The sequence below is a fragment of the Arachis stenosperma genome, chromosome 2 (assembly GCF_014773155.1).
Source record: "Arachis stenosperma cultivar V10309 chromosome 2, arast.V10309.gnm1.PFL2, whole genome shotgun sequence".
NCBI lineage: Eukaryota > Viridiplantae > Streptophyta > Magnoliopsida > Fabales > Fabaceae > Arachis > Arachis stenosperma.
In genome coordinates this window covers 32,292,766-32,311,163 of record NC_080378.1, presented here as the reverse complement: position 1 = coordinate 32,311,163, position 18,398 = coordinate 32,292,766, and the positions used below count along the sequence as shown (strand labels likewise).

The 18,398-nt window shown below is 23.8% G+C and overlaps 1 protein-coding gene across 1 annotated transcript; it reads left to right on the top strand.

Moving 5' to 3' along the window:
* The first annotated feature begins 443 nt into the window (after nt 1-443).
* Nucleotides 444-15,311, top strand: LOC130962057 (type I inositol polyphosphate 5-phosphatase 8-like). Its single transcript, XM_057888144.1, has 10 exons — nt 444-520; nt 1,353-1,395; nt 2,979-3,069; nt 5,795-5,882; nt 6,643-6,747; nt 9,380-9,806; nt 10,171-10,382; nt 11,063-11,171; nt 11,409-11,557; nt 14,776-15,311. The coding sequence occupies exons 2-10, from the start codon at nt 1,366-1,368 to the stop codon at nt 15,110-15,112; spliced, it is 1,548 nt and encodes a 515-aa protein (XP_057744127.1). The 5' UTR covers nt 444-520; nt 1,353-1,365; the 3' UTR covers nt 15,113-15,311.
* The last annotated feature ends 3,087 nt before the right edge of the window (nt 15,312-18,398 follow it).

Below are 18,398 nucleotides of genomic sequence, written 5' to 3'. Positions count from 1 at the left end.
ATTTAATATGCGAAAATATTTGGTAACTAAAGAAAATCAACTAAAAACAGCCATAACTTGTCTTATTTAACATTCATTAATTGTTGCGACAATTAATGAATGCTAAATAAAACAAATTCTGGCTATTTTAGCATTATCCTTTAATATGTGAGTGTCACTTTTAAAACCAATTTGAGTATTAACTCAAAATTAGCCAATAAATGAAATCTAAACTGAGTCTTAGCTTGCTTGCTGAGACAACCAACTAACCTTGTTCGTCGAGGATTTTTTCTCTTTATTGTCAAATAGCCAGCCACACCTTGTACAAAACAAAGACAATAAATTAAGGTAAAGAAGAAGCAGCTTTCAGGCTTCTATTAAAACTTGAAAATAGTGTTACACGCTATGATTTGATTGATTTCTCTTCTATCTCCATGCTCCCTTTCTTCACTTCATCACACCATATATACAAAAACGGTGTCGCATATTATAATACAATACACTCATTTCATTTCTCTTCTCTCTCATTCTCTGTCTTCTGGTAAGTGCTTTAATTTGCCATAATTAATTAAGCTTCTCTAACATTATATTACTAATTTTCATTCTTTTTTTCTTTCCTCTTAGCTTGCATTGTTCTGTTTTTCCCTAACAAGATTATTGATTTTGCTTTCATTTCATTTCATGGGTTTTTGTTTCTCTCATCAAAAAGTCAAAAAAAGTTTTAGACTTTATTTCATTCTCACCAATCCATAAACTCTTTTTTTAGAGGCCTGCTAGGAGGCCAGTAGCTTTTATGATTTGTAGCCGTCAAATAATTATCAATGATGATTTTAATGGTGTGAGATTGGTATGAAATTTTATTCAATAATTCATTTTTTTTACTGGTTACATGCGGACAAAAATTTAATAAAATTGCTGCCCTAAACTTTTCCTTTTTTTATAACACATATTCATATTCGTTCCTCATTAAAAAAAAAAAAAAAAAACGATACATGTCTCCGTTTGCCCTGCAACTAGGTCTTAAATATTGTCGTTGAAAATTTCTTCAATCAATTCTGTAGTTTATAATCTTAAACAACAAACACAGTTTTCTCGTACAAGTAAAAGAAAAAAATATATATCTTAGTTCTTCTAACTTCTTAGACCGGTTTCTTTCTTTTATTTTATTTTATTTGTTTTGTTTTCTTCTCCCTTGATGACATCTCTTTTATTTCAATTTTTAAATTTTTTTTGTGTTTTAATTAATTGTCATAAGAAAAACAAATAAATAACCCAAGTTGGGTTTGGATAATCTCTATATATATGTTTGGTATTAAATTAATTTGCGGCACCCTGGCTCCATTTGTATTCTGATCAGTGTGTTGGTTTTTCAGTTGGAAAAGAACAATGAGAACCCAATTGAAGAAGATATCCAAGGTATCATGCTTTTTATTGTCTTCTTCTTTTGTTTACTCTTTCTCTCTTCTTCTATTTCTATCATCTTACTCTAACATAATTTTACCATCAGTAGAACCTTCATTTTTGCTTCTTAAAAAACAAATCGGAGATAAATTAAAGTCATTTATCAAAGAGTAAATGCCGTTTTAGATTTCTGTCTATTTATTCAAAAAATAAAGTAATTTTTTATAATTTAAAAATTTTTAATCAATCTCCAATTATTCAGGTAATCATTTGGCAACCAGATTAAATGAATTGCTTAGATCAATTTTTTAGATTAATGAGGAGGGGTAACTAAGTTTTTAAATTGTGATGGGGATTTTTGTTATTTGGTAAATGGTTAAAGATTGAAAAAAAAAACTTTTTTATCAAAATATTAAAATAATGATTTATCTCTTTATTAAAATAAAAAATTACTCTTATATATAATAGAAATATGGTTAAAGATATAACAATTTATCAAACTCTTTTTATTCGATTAAATTTTTAATTTGGAAAAAGTACTACCATGATATGATATTAGAGCTTTTATAATTAAAAAGTTTAATTTAGAGTTCGATTCTTATTAAACTCTAAAAGATAAAAAAAATAGCATAAAATAAAAAAAATTTATGTAAAAATCCAAATAAATCTAAAATAAATTTTAGAAAAATTATTCTAAAGGACCGTTAGGAAGATTTAATTATTAAAAATGATCTTTAATACCAAAATTATTAAAAAGGACTAAATATTTTTATATTATTTAAGAAGAAGAACCAAATCTTTTTATAAGGAGATAAATATATCCTTAACTATTTTTTATAATTTTTAATATATGCTGTTTGATTCTCAACGCTATATAGATACGTATGAATATTCACTTGGGATTAATTAGTTAATTAATTTAAAAAATTACTCTAAAAGATCGTTAGAGAGATTTAATTATTAAAATATTAATTCTTAACTATTTATTTATTTATTTTTTATAATTTTTATATTAACAATTTTTATTTTTTCTAAAATTTTAGTAATTTTTATTATTTATTTATTTTTTACTTTTATGATCTTTTTTCTTTTTTTCTCGTTAGCTAAAGATTACAAAAATAAAACAATAAATAAAAATAAATAAATAATTAATAAAATTACTAAAATTTTAAGAGAAATAAAATTTATCAACATAAAGATTATAAAAAGTAGTTAAGGATATATTTATCTTCTTATAAAAAGATTTGATTCTTCTTCTTAAATAATATAAAAAAATTTGATCCTTTTTAATAATTTTGGTATTAAAAGTCCTTTTTAATAATTAAATCTTCATAACGGTCTTTTAGAATAAGTTTCTCATAAATTTTTACTTAAAAGACATATCATAAACATAAATATTTATATGTCTCTTTCAATTCATTTAAACTTAAAAAAAAAAGTAGTATCATGATAAGTAGATTTATTACTTTTATTAAATATTAAAAATCTAATTTGTTTCCTGTATTTTTTTATCTTTAAATTTTTAATAAAATTAGAGTTTTACTTTTTTTATTTCACTTTTCTATATCTTTCTAATTCTCATTGTTTGGAGGGTGAAGTCTCCTTGGACAAAATTGGTTGTGAGGAAGTGGCTTAATATGAAGGGAAATGATGACAAGCTCCATTCAAATTCAGATTACTATATCGCAGGTATTATTATAAGGTGAATTTTATCCAACTCTTTTTTATTTTAAAGAGTAAGTTATTTTTTATTATATATCACAGTATTATTGATTGAAATAAATTAATTTATTATAATTAAATTTAATTATTTATCTAATTTAAATTTTGATAATTTAATCAATAAATTATAGTATAATTCTTTTTATAATTTATAAAAAATATTAAAAAAATTTATTTTATAATTTTTTTTCAAATCATATTTTTATTAATCATTTTCAATCCAAAAAATCTCAAAAAATAAAATGAATAGGTAAAAAAAATTAAAAGACATAAAAAATTCTCATTACGTTATTGTTTGATAATTCTATCTTAGTTTCTTTGCATTTTTCAAAAGAATTTTATTTTTGCACAAGAATTTCTTCAAATAAAGACGAAGACAATTTGAAGAAAAAAAAACGTTTAAATTTAAAATTTTTAATCAGAAAAGAAAAATGAGAGATAAAAAACTATACAATTTATATGCAATTTATTATTTCAAAATTTTTTATAACTTTATGTATTTATATATATTTTAATTTATTTATTCAGTAAATTTATTTAACATATAAACTCTAATTGAACTATAATTAAAAATAAATTTTATTGTAATGAAAAAACTTTTTAGTAATTATTAATATACTATATATGAAGTTTTTTTGGAAGATATGAAAGAAGAAAGAATGAAGTATTAAGATATAGTATTTTAGAAATTTTTAATGTCTCTTAGATTTTCTTCATATTTGTTTTTTTATGTTTTGAAATTTTGTTTGGTTGGAAATGATATATATGTATTATTAGGTACATAGGTTCGATCATTTCAACGTGATTAGACACGAAGGTGATGGAACATAACGAAGGAATGACTTTAGTTAATGAATTATATATGGTTTGATTTTGGCTTACACTTTACACCAAGCTGGAAAATATTTTCATGGGTCCCTTTTTCTTTTTGTTTTGCCTCTTTGCCACGTGGGTAGTTAATTTGAAGGGTGGAATAAGGATTATGTTAGGTAACTAATCACTTTTTTAAATAATATGAATAATTATTAATTAAATAAAAATATATTATACTTTTAAATTATCTCTTAAATCTTAATATTAGAATAGCCATTTGCATACCTAATGAAATAAATATTCGATATATCTATTGTTCATATTGTTTAATATTTTTATTGTCTATTTATACTTTAAATAATTAACTAAATCAATTTTTAAAGATTTTAAAAGCGATTATTTTAGTCTTTAAAAAAATTAATACACAGATTAATTTCTAAAATTTTATTCTGATAGATAAATTAATCCACAATTTATTTTTTGATAAAATAATTATTCAAATCAACCTCTAAAAATTTTGTGTTAAACATAATAGTCTCCGTCTATTTTATTTTTACTATATGTCAATCTTTAATATTATTAGTTTACCTTGTATATGTGGATAATGACACTACTTTTTTCTTGTTAAAAATAAATAAAGTGAATAATAATATTTTGAAATTCAAATTAAAATATTTTTTTAATATAACTATACTTTTAAAAATAGGTCATCTTTTGATTATATTAATATAAAAATATCAAATAATTTTAACATAAAATTTTTTAGTATAATCTCTAATTATTATTATTATTATTATTATTATTATTATTATTGAGTGACTACATATATATATATTTTATATTTTTTATGCAAAAACTTTTTTTATATTATAAATACATACATAAAAATTTAATTAATAAATTTATTATTATTTTTATCTAAAAATAGAAAAAATATGTTATAGTATTATTGTGTAATTAATAATAATAATTATTATTATTTTATTTTATTTTATATTTTTTATGGATAGAAAACTATTATGTCTGATGAAAAAATTAGAGATTAATTTATGTATTAATTTTTTTTAGGACTAAAATATCCACTTTTAAAATATTTAAAAACTAGTTTAAATAATCATTCTACTAAAAAAATAAACTAAAAATTAATTTATCTGTCAGAATAAAATATTAAAATATTTTTATATATTATTTTTTTTAAAATTAAAATATTTATTTTTAAAATTTTTAGAGACTAATTTAAATAATTACTCGATCAATTTTTTTCACCTTCAAATTGGTCTATGACCTGCTAGTGCAAAAGGCCACACGGTATTAGGTTTAGTAGGTGAAAAAAACTAAATAACTATTCAAATATATTTTTTAGATACAACATTCTGATATTTAATAAATTTTATAAGAAAAATTTTTAGAATATTTTTGTTAGTTATGTATTGTTATATCATTTTAAAATAGGATTAATTTATTTCAAGTAGTGTATCTTTTATAACATAACTGTCTTATCATAAAATTTGTTATAAATTTATGTGTCTAATTTTTATTAAAAATTTGATTGAAAGAAACAGAAATAATCTGTATAACGAAATTAATTATCGATAATTTTAGAGAATAAAAAATTATAGAACATCAAAATATTCGTCTGAAATTTTTTTAAGATCAATTTAAATGTTCATCCAAAAATTATTAATATTGAATTATATTTTTTTAAAATTATCATAATTCATTTAGGTTGAATGTAATTCATTTATTTTAAGATTAATTTTCTTAAGGTATATAGTTTCTTTAAAGCAGTCATTTCTTCATATAAAAAGTAGTTATATATATCTTTTTTTTTTTTTAATTTTGCCAAAGTATTGATGATGGGGTTTATGTATTTTTAAAGAGCGTTGGTGGATGGAATCATCAAATAGACTGAAATATTCAGTGCCAGGAAAGGAAGCACTTCCTATTTCTGATACTCTCAACCTTAGGTAATTAAATATATATGACATGATGTGCTTCATTTGTGTTTCTATATATTTTGTTATTATTTTTAACAATATGTTTTTGGGATATTGTCTAAAAAATAAATATTTTTTATGTTTTTTCATAATATTTTTAAAAAATAAAAATATTAAAAATAAAAATAAAAAAAACTCTCGTAGTTCCAAGATTAAGATATCAAAAAAAGGGGTTTGACTAATATGTATGACATATGATAAATTTATTATTAGTAAAAGATTTTAAATATTTTTATTTAATAATATAAAATAAATATATTAAAAATTTAAATTTTTTTATATTTTAAATATTTTTTTAATTTATAAAATTAACGTGTACTCTTAAAACACAAAATAGATAAATCCTTAAAATAAATTCATGTTGCGACTCGCTTATCATTTATTGCCGAACATGATAAACCTCTTTAATGACCTACATCTTATTTAACGATAAACAATATGCAAATCAGCATAATATTTTATGGAAAAATTATTATATGGATTTTGCTAACCTGTGTTTAAGAGTATATGTTAAAAATATTATAAAAAATATTTTAATTAATTAGGTTATATATAATATAATAAAAATTTAGTTAATTTCTGCTTTAAGGACAAATTTTAAATATATGATAATAAAAGTTTTTTAAAATTTTTTATGTATTTAATATATTGGAAACATAAAAAAATCATTTATTTATTTATTACGGTTTCACCTTGTTAATTCTGGGAAAATGATTATGTACTTATGTAGGATGTTTGTGGGAACGTGGAATGTTGGAGGGAAATCGCCAGATGAGAATTTGGATTTAAGGGATTGGTTAAAGCTGTCTTCACGGGCTGAGATATTTGTTATTGGGTTAGAAATATATTTCACTTTTTACTTATAATTATTTAATAATTTTGCTGTTTAATTGTTTATTTGTCGTTTTGTTTGATATCCTCATCCCGGTTTCCACTTCAGAACACTCATGCGTTTTCGATTCCATGCGCATGTTAGTGTTTATTTTACTAACTTCAAGGAAATATAGTTTTTGGATTTCACTAATAATGTAATAATTACTACTACATACTTCTAATTTGATTAATTTTTCAAAACCATCCATGTTTTGAACGAACTCATTTTAATTAATTGTTCATAATATTGTCTCATTATCTCGCTGTTATTTTTAGTGACATGCCAACTGGCTAGAACTCAGATGTTTGAACTTCGAACTAATAAGACTACTATAGTAGCACATTTTTATGGACAATCAACGAATAATGCCAACTTAGTTATAACTCTCTCTCTCTCTCTCTCTCATTTATATATTAATATAAAATAAACATTACAAGAAAAATGTTGACATTAGCGGCGAATTTATCGGCAGGTTTATTATTAGTTGAGTTAATTAGTTGATTGTTGTTGATTGTCTGAGTTAATATTAATTTGTTTATTTTTTAAGTTAATTATTAGATTATTATTTATTGTTGTTAATTTTTTAAGTTTATTATTATCTGAGTTAATTATTTTTTGAGTTAATTATTATTTTTTGAGTTAATTTATTGATTGTTGTTAATTGTTTGGGTTAATTTTAATTTGTTTACTTTTTAATTGAGTTAATTATTGACTTATTATTTATTATTGTTAATTTTCTAAATTTTGTTATTATCTAAGTTTACTATTATTTGAGTTAATTAGTTGATTGTTATTAATTACCTGAGTTAATATTAACTTTTTTATTTTCTGAATTAATTATTAGCTTATTGTTTATTATTGTTAATTTTCTAGGTTTATTATTATCTAGAATTAATTATTTTTTGAGTTAATTAGTTGACTATTGTTAATTGTCTGAGTTAATCTTAATCTGTTTTTTTTTCTGAATTAATTATTAACTTATTATTTATTGTTGTTAATTTTTTAAGCTTATTATTATCTGAGTTAATTAGTATTGTATTTTCTGATTTATTAGTTTAGAAATTATTGAATTTAAATATTTAAAATTATATATTAATTTATAAACAAATTTTTAAAAAAATTTAAAATTTAAATTTACTGTCGGATTTACACTCAATTAAATCCATCGGTAGTTATTAATTTAATTATTATTAATAATATATTACCATCGGATTTATAAGGAAAAAAATCCAATAGCAAAAATTATAAGCAAAAATTTTTTGACAGTAATTAGCGACAGATAAAAAATTCGTCGGTAAATAATCACTAACAAGATTTATTTCGTCGGATTTATCCGATAGTAACTTTAATAATAAGATTTTTTTAGTAACTTTAATAATAAGATTTTTTTAGTAAATTTGTCGGTAAATTTAATAGTATTCAATATTTTTTTTTAGTAGGAGGAGAAATTTTTGTTGGTAGAAGTTAAGGGAGAACTCCTAAATGCTCTTATAATATGAAAATTAATAAATTATTCTTTTACTAGCTATTTAAAATTCAAAACTGAAAAAAAAATTCTCGATTACATTTTTAATTTATAACACCACTTTTTTTTCCCTCTGTTTTGGTACTAGACAACATATGTTTTACTTCTTGTTACACACTTCAAAATTCATAGCTTGTATCAGCATGCATTATTTTTGTTTTTTTTTTGTTTTTTTTTTTGGAAATATGTTAGGGTTTGTATTTTTGCATTATTCTATGAGTTATTGGAATTTGGTTAAAGTGGATGGACCACGGTGAACAAAACCAAACCATGTCACAGCTCAATTACTAACACATGCATTATTGCACTTACACTCTATGATTTAGGATCCCAAATAAGGCTTAGGCCTAACTGACTTTTTTGCCCCTGATATTTCCTTCAAATTCATCTAGTAAACAATGTCTATATGGAAAAATAATGTGATTTTTTTAATAGTATTTTTTTAACTATGTTAAGTGTACACAAAAAATTAAATGTAAAAAAAAAATTAATCATCAGTATGACATACTTATTAAAATATAAAATACATATTAAAAATAAATTAATCAATATATATATATATATATATATATATATATATATATATATATACGATAATTAATTTGATAGTTAATTTTTTGTGTAAATATATTTTTTATTTTTAACATAGCTCCTTTTGAGGTTAAGATCATTTAGATTGTATTTGTTTCACGAACGGGACATCCAAACAGAAACACAAATTAAAGACACAAAATTATATTTGACAGATAAGACATAGATAGAAATATTGTATCCAAAGACACCGAATTTGTATATTTTGTGTCCTGACATATAGATACTAACAAGATACACAACTTATTTTTTTATTATTTTTATCAAATTTTTATAATTATATTTTTCCATAATTCCTTTTTTATGAAGGAATAATAATAAATTAGATTTTTATAATTTGTTCTAGTTTATCACTAAACAAAATATAAAAATACTAATTTTTATATCTTTATTCTTTGTATTATTTTCAGTGTCTTATTTTATCCTATTCTCATAACCAAACACAAATTAACATATTTTATTTCATTGCAAGCTTAGGTTCCAAGAAATTATAGCTCTGAATGCAGGGAATGTTCTTGGGCCTGAAGATAACGGCCCAGCATCAAAGTGGCTTAACCTTATTCATAAAGCACTAAACCCTAAAGATGACATCATTATTGAAGAACAAGTACGAAATCAAGAAGAAAGAAGTATCAATGGTAAGGCTAGGATGAGTAGTGTATCTAAATGGCTTTGTTTAGAGGAGGAATTATTGGAGTCAGAGGAATTTGGGGACATGATAAATAATAAAGTGCATAGAAGTGGTGGTGATGATGAGAAGAAACAAGGTTATTGCTTAGTAGGAAGCAAGCAAATGGTGGGTATATATTTGTGTGTGTGGGTAAGAGAAGATCTTTGCAAGCATGTCAGTAATGTCAAGGTTTCTTGTGTTGGTAGAGGCATCATGGGCTATCTAGGAAATAAGGTAATTTCGTTTCTTCATTTTGTTTTCTAATTTTTTTATATTAAAAATATTACGCACATACAAAAAAAATCAGTCAAATAGTAGTTATTATATATTTATATATAAATATACGTGTTATTTAATTTATTTTTAAAATATATTTTATATTTTAATATTTTTATCAGTAAATGATTTAATAACTAGTATTTAGTATACATATAATATAATTGTTTTTATATACATGGTTTTATTTGGTATACATACATATATAAAACATTAACGATACATGCATACACATGTTTGTTTACGTAATCATTATTGTTTCTTCAGATTTTGCAATGGAATTTTATTATTTTGTGTTGTTGATTTATTAATTAATTAACAGGGTTCAATATCAATTAGCATGACATTGTACCAAACAAGTTTCTGCTTCGTGTGTACACACTTGGCCTCTGGAGAGAAAGATGGCGATGAAGTAAGAAGAAATTTGGATGTCTCCGAAATATTAAAGAAAACCAAATTTTCTCACTCATTCAAACCCCTTTCTCATCATCATCATAATCCACTACTCTCTCCTGAAACTATATTGAAACATAAGTATGTTTTCTATCTTAACTTTCATGCTAGCTATTTGGTTATAAAAGATTCTAATTATTATTGAGGGCTATATCTCTTACCAATACATACTAAAAATTACTCATTAAATTAATTATCATATAAATACATGTATTATTTAACTCATTTTTAATGTGTATTGTATATTTTATTATGTATAATATACTAGTGACATAATTAATCTTTAATACGTCGTCTCGTACATATTTTTTTAGATTTACGTAAATTTTTTGTATACATGTTTTTCTTTTTATTAGTCTTATTCTAAAATTTTTTATTTTATAGTCAATAAAGATTAAACTCTAAACTTTTAAATTTAAATTATTTTTTAATTAAAATTTTAAACTAATAAAAAAATATAAATTGATATAATTTTTAACATAATTGTTTTTGAATAAATGAAGGCACTCGTGATTTGAACTTCCAAAAATAAAAAAAGTTTAATTTGATAAAATTCGTCGAAGTTTGTGATCTTTGGAACCATGAGTTTTTTTTTTTTTTTTTAATTCAAGAACTATTTTGATTGAGTAAAACATTTCTGATGTCTAAATAATAATTTACTCTCTGACGAATTAATTAATCCTCTTAATTTAATTTCTCTCCATCACTTTTAGCATATAACTAATGAACCCTTTTTTTTTTCTTTTTTTGGAAATGTACAGTAAGATTATTTGGCTTGGTGATTTGAATTATCGGCTTGCAAGTGGTTACGATGACACGCATGAGCTTCTAAAGAAGAATGATTGGCACTCACTATTAGAGAGGGATCAGGTATATATTTTATTCAAAATAATTAGAATTTAATTATTAAATACTTTTAAAGTATAAGACTTAATTAAAATTTGAGCCAAGTGATATCAGATTATTTCAGTATAAATAAACTAAAATTTTTAGGGAAAAATAATTAATAATTAAACGAATGCATGTCCAACACGTATCTTTTGCATGTTGTTGTTAACATAAGTTTTTTTTTATTAATATTAAATTCTACTATTTTATTTTGGGTAGCTAAGGATAGAGCAAAGAGGTGGAAGAGTGTTCAAAGAATGGAAAGAAGGGAAGATATATTTTGCTCCTACTTACAAATACTTGGACAATTCTGACCAATATGTTGCTCAAACTTCCAAGTCCAAGGAAAATCGACGTACCCCCGCTTGGTAATAACATTATTTCATCATTTTTTTTTATTAAACAATTCATCTCTAAAGTTTTTTTTTTTTTGTTGGATATTATATCCAACAAATTTTATTTTTTAAAAATTTTTGAGAATTATATTTATCAGAGAAATTAGTCTCTCGTTGCTTCCAACCAATTTTTTAATATGTAGATTAGACAAATATATAAGTTTTTTACAAATTTTAAGATAATTAGATTAAAAAATATATTTTAAGATAAATTAGTCTATTTTAAAATAATACAAGGGCCAATCTAAATGGCAAATATAATTCTTAAAGATTTTTAGAGAATAAGAATTTATTAAAAATAAAAATATTTAATTTAAAAAATTTTAGAAATTAATTTAAGTATTTATCTCTAATTTTTACATATTTATATGCAAATCGAGATTTATTGATACCAAATATACATCTTATATTATTAATTTATATTAACAAATTGCCGTAATACCAAGCTCTTCTTCTAGAAAGTTAAATTGATAGAAGGAGACCCACAAATAGTTATATATATATATCTAATATGTCCATTTAATATGCAAAAACTTTTTTTAGATTTTTTTAAAATTTTTTGCATATACTTCTTTTTTCTTTTATTATTGTCCTTATATTAAAATTCTTTCTTTTAAAGTTAACATGGATTAAACTCTAAATCTTTAAATCATAAAAATTCTTATACAGAAACTCTTATCAGGGACCAATAGTTTTTAACAATTTCGGTCTCTATATATTTGGTCAGTGTCAAATATTAAATTATTTTTAACAAATAAATTTTATTAATTTATATGTAAAATTTTGATAAATATAAATGCAAACTCCGTTAACTCATATATACAAACCTTGTGTGCGCTTCATTAGATAAAAATTTCTATAAATTTGAGTGCAAAAATTTCTTTGCATACTGATCATGAAGCATTATTGATTTTGATATCATGTCATAAATTCTAAACCAAGCAACCACAGATATATACTTAGAAACTTGTGGAATACCCACTGCAATTTGAAAATTTTTTTACTATTACATAAAAATATTTATTTGTCTTTATTAAATATTAAATTTAATTATATTATATATTATAAAATTAGTTGAAATTCTAGAATATTATTTATTTATTAGTGTTTTTGTTCCAGAAGTTAGCTTTAATTTTATTTTAGAAATTGTATTATCTAAAAGAACTTTTTAAACTATAAATATCATCGTAAAAATTCAGCTTTGTAATTATATGTGAGATAAATTTTTAAATAATTATTTAATAATATATAAAAAAAATATTTAATTGTATTGACAATAAAAAAATTATTCAATTTTTTTAAAATATGAAATTTATCTAGGGAATAGAATTTTAAATAATATATTATTATTTAAATTACTATTTTAATGTTTAAATTTGTTAGTTAAATAATTTAAAAATTAATAAGATTTTAGAATAATAAAATATAATTATAAAAATTATTACTATATTATTTTATAGTCTGATAACTGTGTTACATTTATATAAAAAATAGTTATCAAATAAGTTATATTTTAAAATATAAAATAAACATTACAAATAAATTAAAAAATATATGTATATATATAAATATATTGTTACTAATTTACTGACTAATTTTTAGTCTACACGTAATATTTTTTATATTTTATTTCCAATATTAAAATTTTTAGATTTGTCGCTGAACACAAATATATATTTAATTGATAAAAACTCATAATACTTATACGAATTTAATTAATTTATTTTAGTTACCAAATATTTTCGAACACCAACATGCATGCATTTTATCACTGTCGTATATATGTTTTGCATAATGAATCTTCGAAATATAATAGGATAAAATCCCAAATTGCATATAATTCCAAACCATGCTAGCTACCCTTAATTAAACTAATTATCTTCATTTGGTCTGGTTCCATACGCATTAATTGTTTATTATTTTCCCTTTATAATGTAGTATCACGGATGCGTTTGAAAAGGGTTCACCTATGTATGAATCTATGATGTCTGTATGTATGTTTAATTTGTATATATATTTTAATGATAATTAGTCAACCCTAATAACCAACTAACCTTAAGGATAATGAGAATTAAACAATTGAAATCATTGACAAATGTTTTATGATAATAGTCCAATATGGTTAATGATGGGATAAGAGGGAGCATTGCATAGTTTATATCAACCGTGATAGGTACATACACAACCTTCACATATTAGTTAATAAATAAATATCCATGCTAATGGTCATCATAGTTATTTTTTTTTTAAATATAATTCCAAAGGAAATTAAACTCTACCCAATAATTATTGTCCAACCCACATAGATATTTTATCAACCACTATTATATTCTATTTTAATCAAACATTTCGTTTTCATTTTAGAATATAGAAGGGTTAAGTAAATGTCATGCATGTTAGGAACCGACCCTGATTTTTTGAATTCATACCAACATTAATATAAGCCAAATTGCTTCATAGTTTATGATGGCTGCAATTTCGGGAGTAGAGTTTGCCAATGAGAACACAGATAAGGATTATGATTTTTTATTATTACTTTTATATTATTTTAGGTTGAAAGGATTATGATAGTATTGAGAGTCACTATTTATTCTGCTAACAATCAACCAATCATTAAATATGAAATAGAAATATACAAAAATAAAAAAATAAAAATATTTAAAATTCAAGTAAAAAAAAACCTTTGAATGTATGAAACAAAATAAAACTAATATAGAGTATATAATTTAAAATTTAAAATTTAGACTTTAAATTTTAACATTTATGATTTTGCAGTTAGAATTCAGAATTCAGAATTTAAAATTTAGGATAATCGATGACAGTGATTGATAGTCGAAGATGGTACGAGATGGTGGCTGGTGGTTAGTAGTGGGTAGATGAAATTGTGGCTTTGAGAAGCATTAAAAAGAAAGAGATAAAATAATAATTTTAAGAAATATAATTTTTATTTTTGTTTCCTTTTGTTGTATTGTGATTCCCTAGTATTGTTTCTAGTTATATATGATTTTCTTGTTAAGCCTTAGCAGTAAATCACATTGCCGTATTATTATTGTTGGTAGTTATGATTTATAATATGATAATGATTGACATCCTATCAAGATAAGAATGAATTAAACTAAGAAATATTGTTTATAATATAACCTATTTTCAGAGAAGTTCTTAATAAAATATTGGGACAATTTTACCCCCAGGTGTGACCGAATTCTATGGAAAGGTGAAGGGATTGAACAATTGTGGTATGTAAGAGGAGAGTCAAAATTCTCAGACCACAGGCCTGTCTATTCACTCTTCTCAGTTCAAGTGGATTATTTGAAATGTGAGAAGCTTATAACAACAACTACTACTTCCTCTTCTTTTGCAACTACCACCACATCAGAAATCTCAAGGTCATCATGCCTCTCTAGGAGCACCATCACAAATGCTGCCTTGTCGTCATCGTCGTCCAGTGCTGCCAAAATCCAAGCAGGGGAGCAGCTCCTGTTATTAACTAGGGCTCATCAAAGTTGTGTAGATGTCGGTTTTGGTTGAAAATAGCGTAGATATATATAGTCTTATTTCATAGAGTTAATAAGTTATTTCTAAGATTTGAACCATTTTCAACTTCCAAGTCACAGAGTAACAATAATAGGACTGTGTCAAAGTTCACCCTAACCCCAAGTTTTGACTAATGTTCTAATGTAATTTTCTATTCAAACATAATATTCAACTAATTTAACGGTACATTGATTATTATTACAGGCCTGTTATACATATAAGTCTTTTTGACATACAAGTTTATATAAGTTGGTCCAAACTCAACAAAAACAACCTTCAGTTTAGATTGCATATAAACACGCGCTTCCCCAACTCTTGAATAGCGCAAACAATTCTTTTCCCTCAATCAAAACCGTAACGCTCAAAATTCAAACGACGATCAAAATCTCTCAAAATCGTCGCAAAAAGTGAAGGAAGTTTCAAAGCTGAATTCAAAAAGAATTACGAGAAAATGAAATAAGAAGATGAAGAAGAAGCAACAGAAAATGAGGAGGAGGAGGAAGAAAAAGAATTTTGAATTATGCAAAATTTATCAGTACAAATCTACAAAAAATTTTTAAATAATACACATAAATGTCTTAGTCTTACAGTACTGAAATTCGCTGCAACTACATAAAAGTGTTTTTTCTGATGCTGCATTTTTTTCCTTCCTTTTTTTCTTATTTCTTTCTTTCTTTTAGTTGAATGAATGTAAGTTCATATCTTCCAAGTAATTTTGCAGTATTATGTGTTTCTTCTTCTTCTTTGTTTGATTTTTTTTATTCTTGTTAAGAGAGTAAAACAAGAAGAAATTTGAGAAGATAAAACAAAAAAGGAAAGATGAATAAGAAAAAAAAGAAGACGGTGATGATGATGAAAAAAAGGAAGAAGAAGCAGCAAAAGATGAGAAGGAGGAAGAGGAAGAATTTTGAATTATGCAGAATTTATCAATACAAATCCACCAAAAATTCTTAAACAATACACATAAATGTCTTAGTTTTACACAGGAATTTGCTGCAACTACACAAAATTATTTTCTCTAATGCTGTATTTTTTCTTATTTCTTTCTTTTTTTAGTTGAAGGAATGTACGTTCATCATCTTTCAAATAATTTTGCAGTATTATGTATTTTTCTTCTTCTTTGTTTGAATTTTTTGGTTTTCATTTTTGTTAAGAGAGTAAAACAAGAAGAAACTTGAAAAGATAAAATAAGAAGGAAAAGATGAATAAGAAAAAAAAGCAGTAGAAGACGAAGAAGATGATGATGATGACGAAAAAAAAGAAGCAGCAACAGAAGATGAGGGAGGAAGAAGAGGAAGAGTTTTGAATTATGTAGAACTTATCAGTATAAATCCATCAAAAATTTTTAAACAATACACATAAATGTCTTAGTTTTATACCGAAATTTGTTGTAAAAACATAAAAATATTTTCTTTGATGCAGAACTCCTACATTACATTCAATTCAAACCATCAACGGTGAACAACAATTTTCACAAATAAAAATAACATTATTCACCTGCTGAATCATAAACTACTAACGAAAACATTAACTAGAATCGAACTACATCCAACCACTTGATTAAATTCAAAGCAATAATCCACTATGCTCTGGTTCAATTGACAATCTGAACTTGAATAATTCATTATCTTCAACAACGAGATAATTGTTCAAAACAAATTTCAAAGCTTGATTTCAAAAATATAGAGAACGAAGGAAATCGCGAAAAACAAAGAAAGAGAACGCAGAAAACGAACGAAATAGATGGAAGAGAACGCAAATCGAAAACACTGAGAAAATTCGAAAAAAAAAAACGAAATCCTTTCGAAAAAGGTAGTTATATATTCACGTGTTGATTGAAAAGTTGGTTAGATAGTGGCTCGTGAGGTGAATTAGGTTAAAAATATTTGTATGGACTTGTATGTGTAAATGACTTGTATGTGGAGAATATTTGTTGTTATTATTATTAGGTTTTAGTCTGGTGGTTCCAATAATTTTATTAGATTTACAATTGGATCTTTATGCTTTTTTCTTTTCAATTGGACCTCTACTTTCTACACTATTTTTAATTTTATAATTAGGTCATTTTCATGTCAAACACATTAAAAATAACGGAATATTTTTACAAAAAATATGTTGTAAAAAATTTAATTAGGTTCCTAATTGTGGATACATTCAATTTGCGAAAAAATATTCAATTAATTTTAATATTTTTTTAAACTAAGAAAGACTTAATTACAAAATTAAAAACAGTATAAAGATCTAATTAAAAAGAAAAAAAAGTATAAACATCTAATTACAAAGTTAATAAAACTATAAGAATTAACAAAATAATTAAATAATAATAATAATAATAATAATAATAATAATAATAATAATAATAATAATAATAATAATAATAAAAAGAATGACAAAAACGGATAAACGAGTAAGTAATGAATTAGGGTGTGTTTGGCAAATGCTTTGTAAGGCAAAAAGCACGTTTCAGCTTCTTGAAAGTTTCAATTTTTGGTTTGGCAAATTTTTTTCTTTATGAATGCAGAAGTAATTTTGTACTCAAAATCATGTTTACAAAAAGTAATAATTCTTAGAGGTAAGTATTGTTTTGGTCCTAACATTTAGGGTCAGAATCAAAACCGTTCCCAACGTAACTTTTTATTTAGAATCGTCCTAAACATTTTTTTCGTCTGAAAAATGTCCTTTTAACCTTTTTACGTACAAAAACACCCTCCACCACCACCAGCACCTTTACCACCACCACCACCTCCCTTACTCCACCACCACCAACTCCCTTACTGCCATCAAATATGATGAGCGAATAATTTATACACTTTCTGGCATTGTTTTTAGGTAGATTTTAGTAGGATCTAGCTACTTTTTGGGACGTTTCTATTAGTTTTTATGCAAAATTTATATTTCTGGACTTTACTATGAGTTTGTGTGTTTTTCTGTGATTTCAGGTATTTTCTGGCTGAAATTGAGGGACTTGAGCAAAAATCTTATTCAGAGGCTGACAAAGGACTGCAGATGCTATTGGATTCTGACCTCCCTGCACTCGAAATGGATTTTCTAGAGCTATAAAACTCCAAATGGCACACTCTCAATTGCGTTGGAAATTAGACATCCAGGGCTTTTCAGCAATATATAATAGTCCATACTTTGCTCGAGTTTTGATGACGTAAACTGGCGTTCAAACGCCCCTTCTCTGCCCTATTCTAAAGTCAAAACGCCAGAACTGGCACCAAATCTGGCGTTTAACTCCAAGAGAAGTCTCTTTCTCTACATGTGTGAAGCTCAATGC

What these genes read in the sequence shown, in the direction of transcription:
- LOC130962057 (XM_057888144.1), top strand. Translation starts at nt 1,366, where the DNA reads ATGAGAACCCAATTGAAGAAGATATCCAAG. An exon ending in TGGGCTATCTAGGAAATAAG is followed by an intron (nt 9,807 to 10,170) that starts GTAATTTCGTTT and finishes ATTAATTAACAG; the next exon opens with GGTTCAATATCAATTAGCAT. An exon ending in AATCGACGTACCCCCGCTTG is followed by an intron (nt 11,558 to 14,775) that starts GTAATAACATTA and finishes TTTTACCCCCAG; the next exon opens with GTGTGACCGAATTCTATGGA.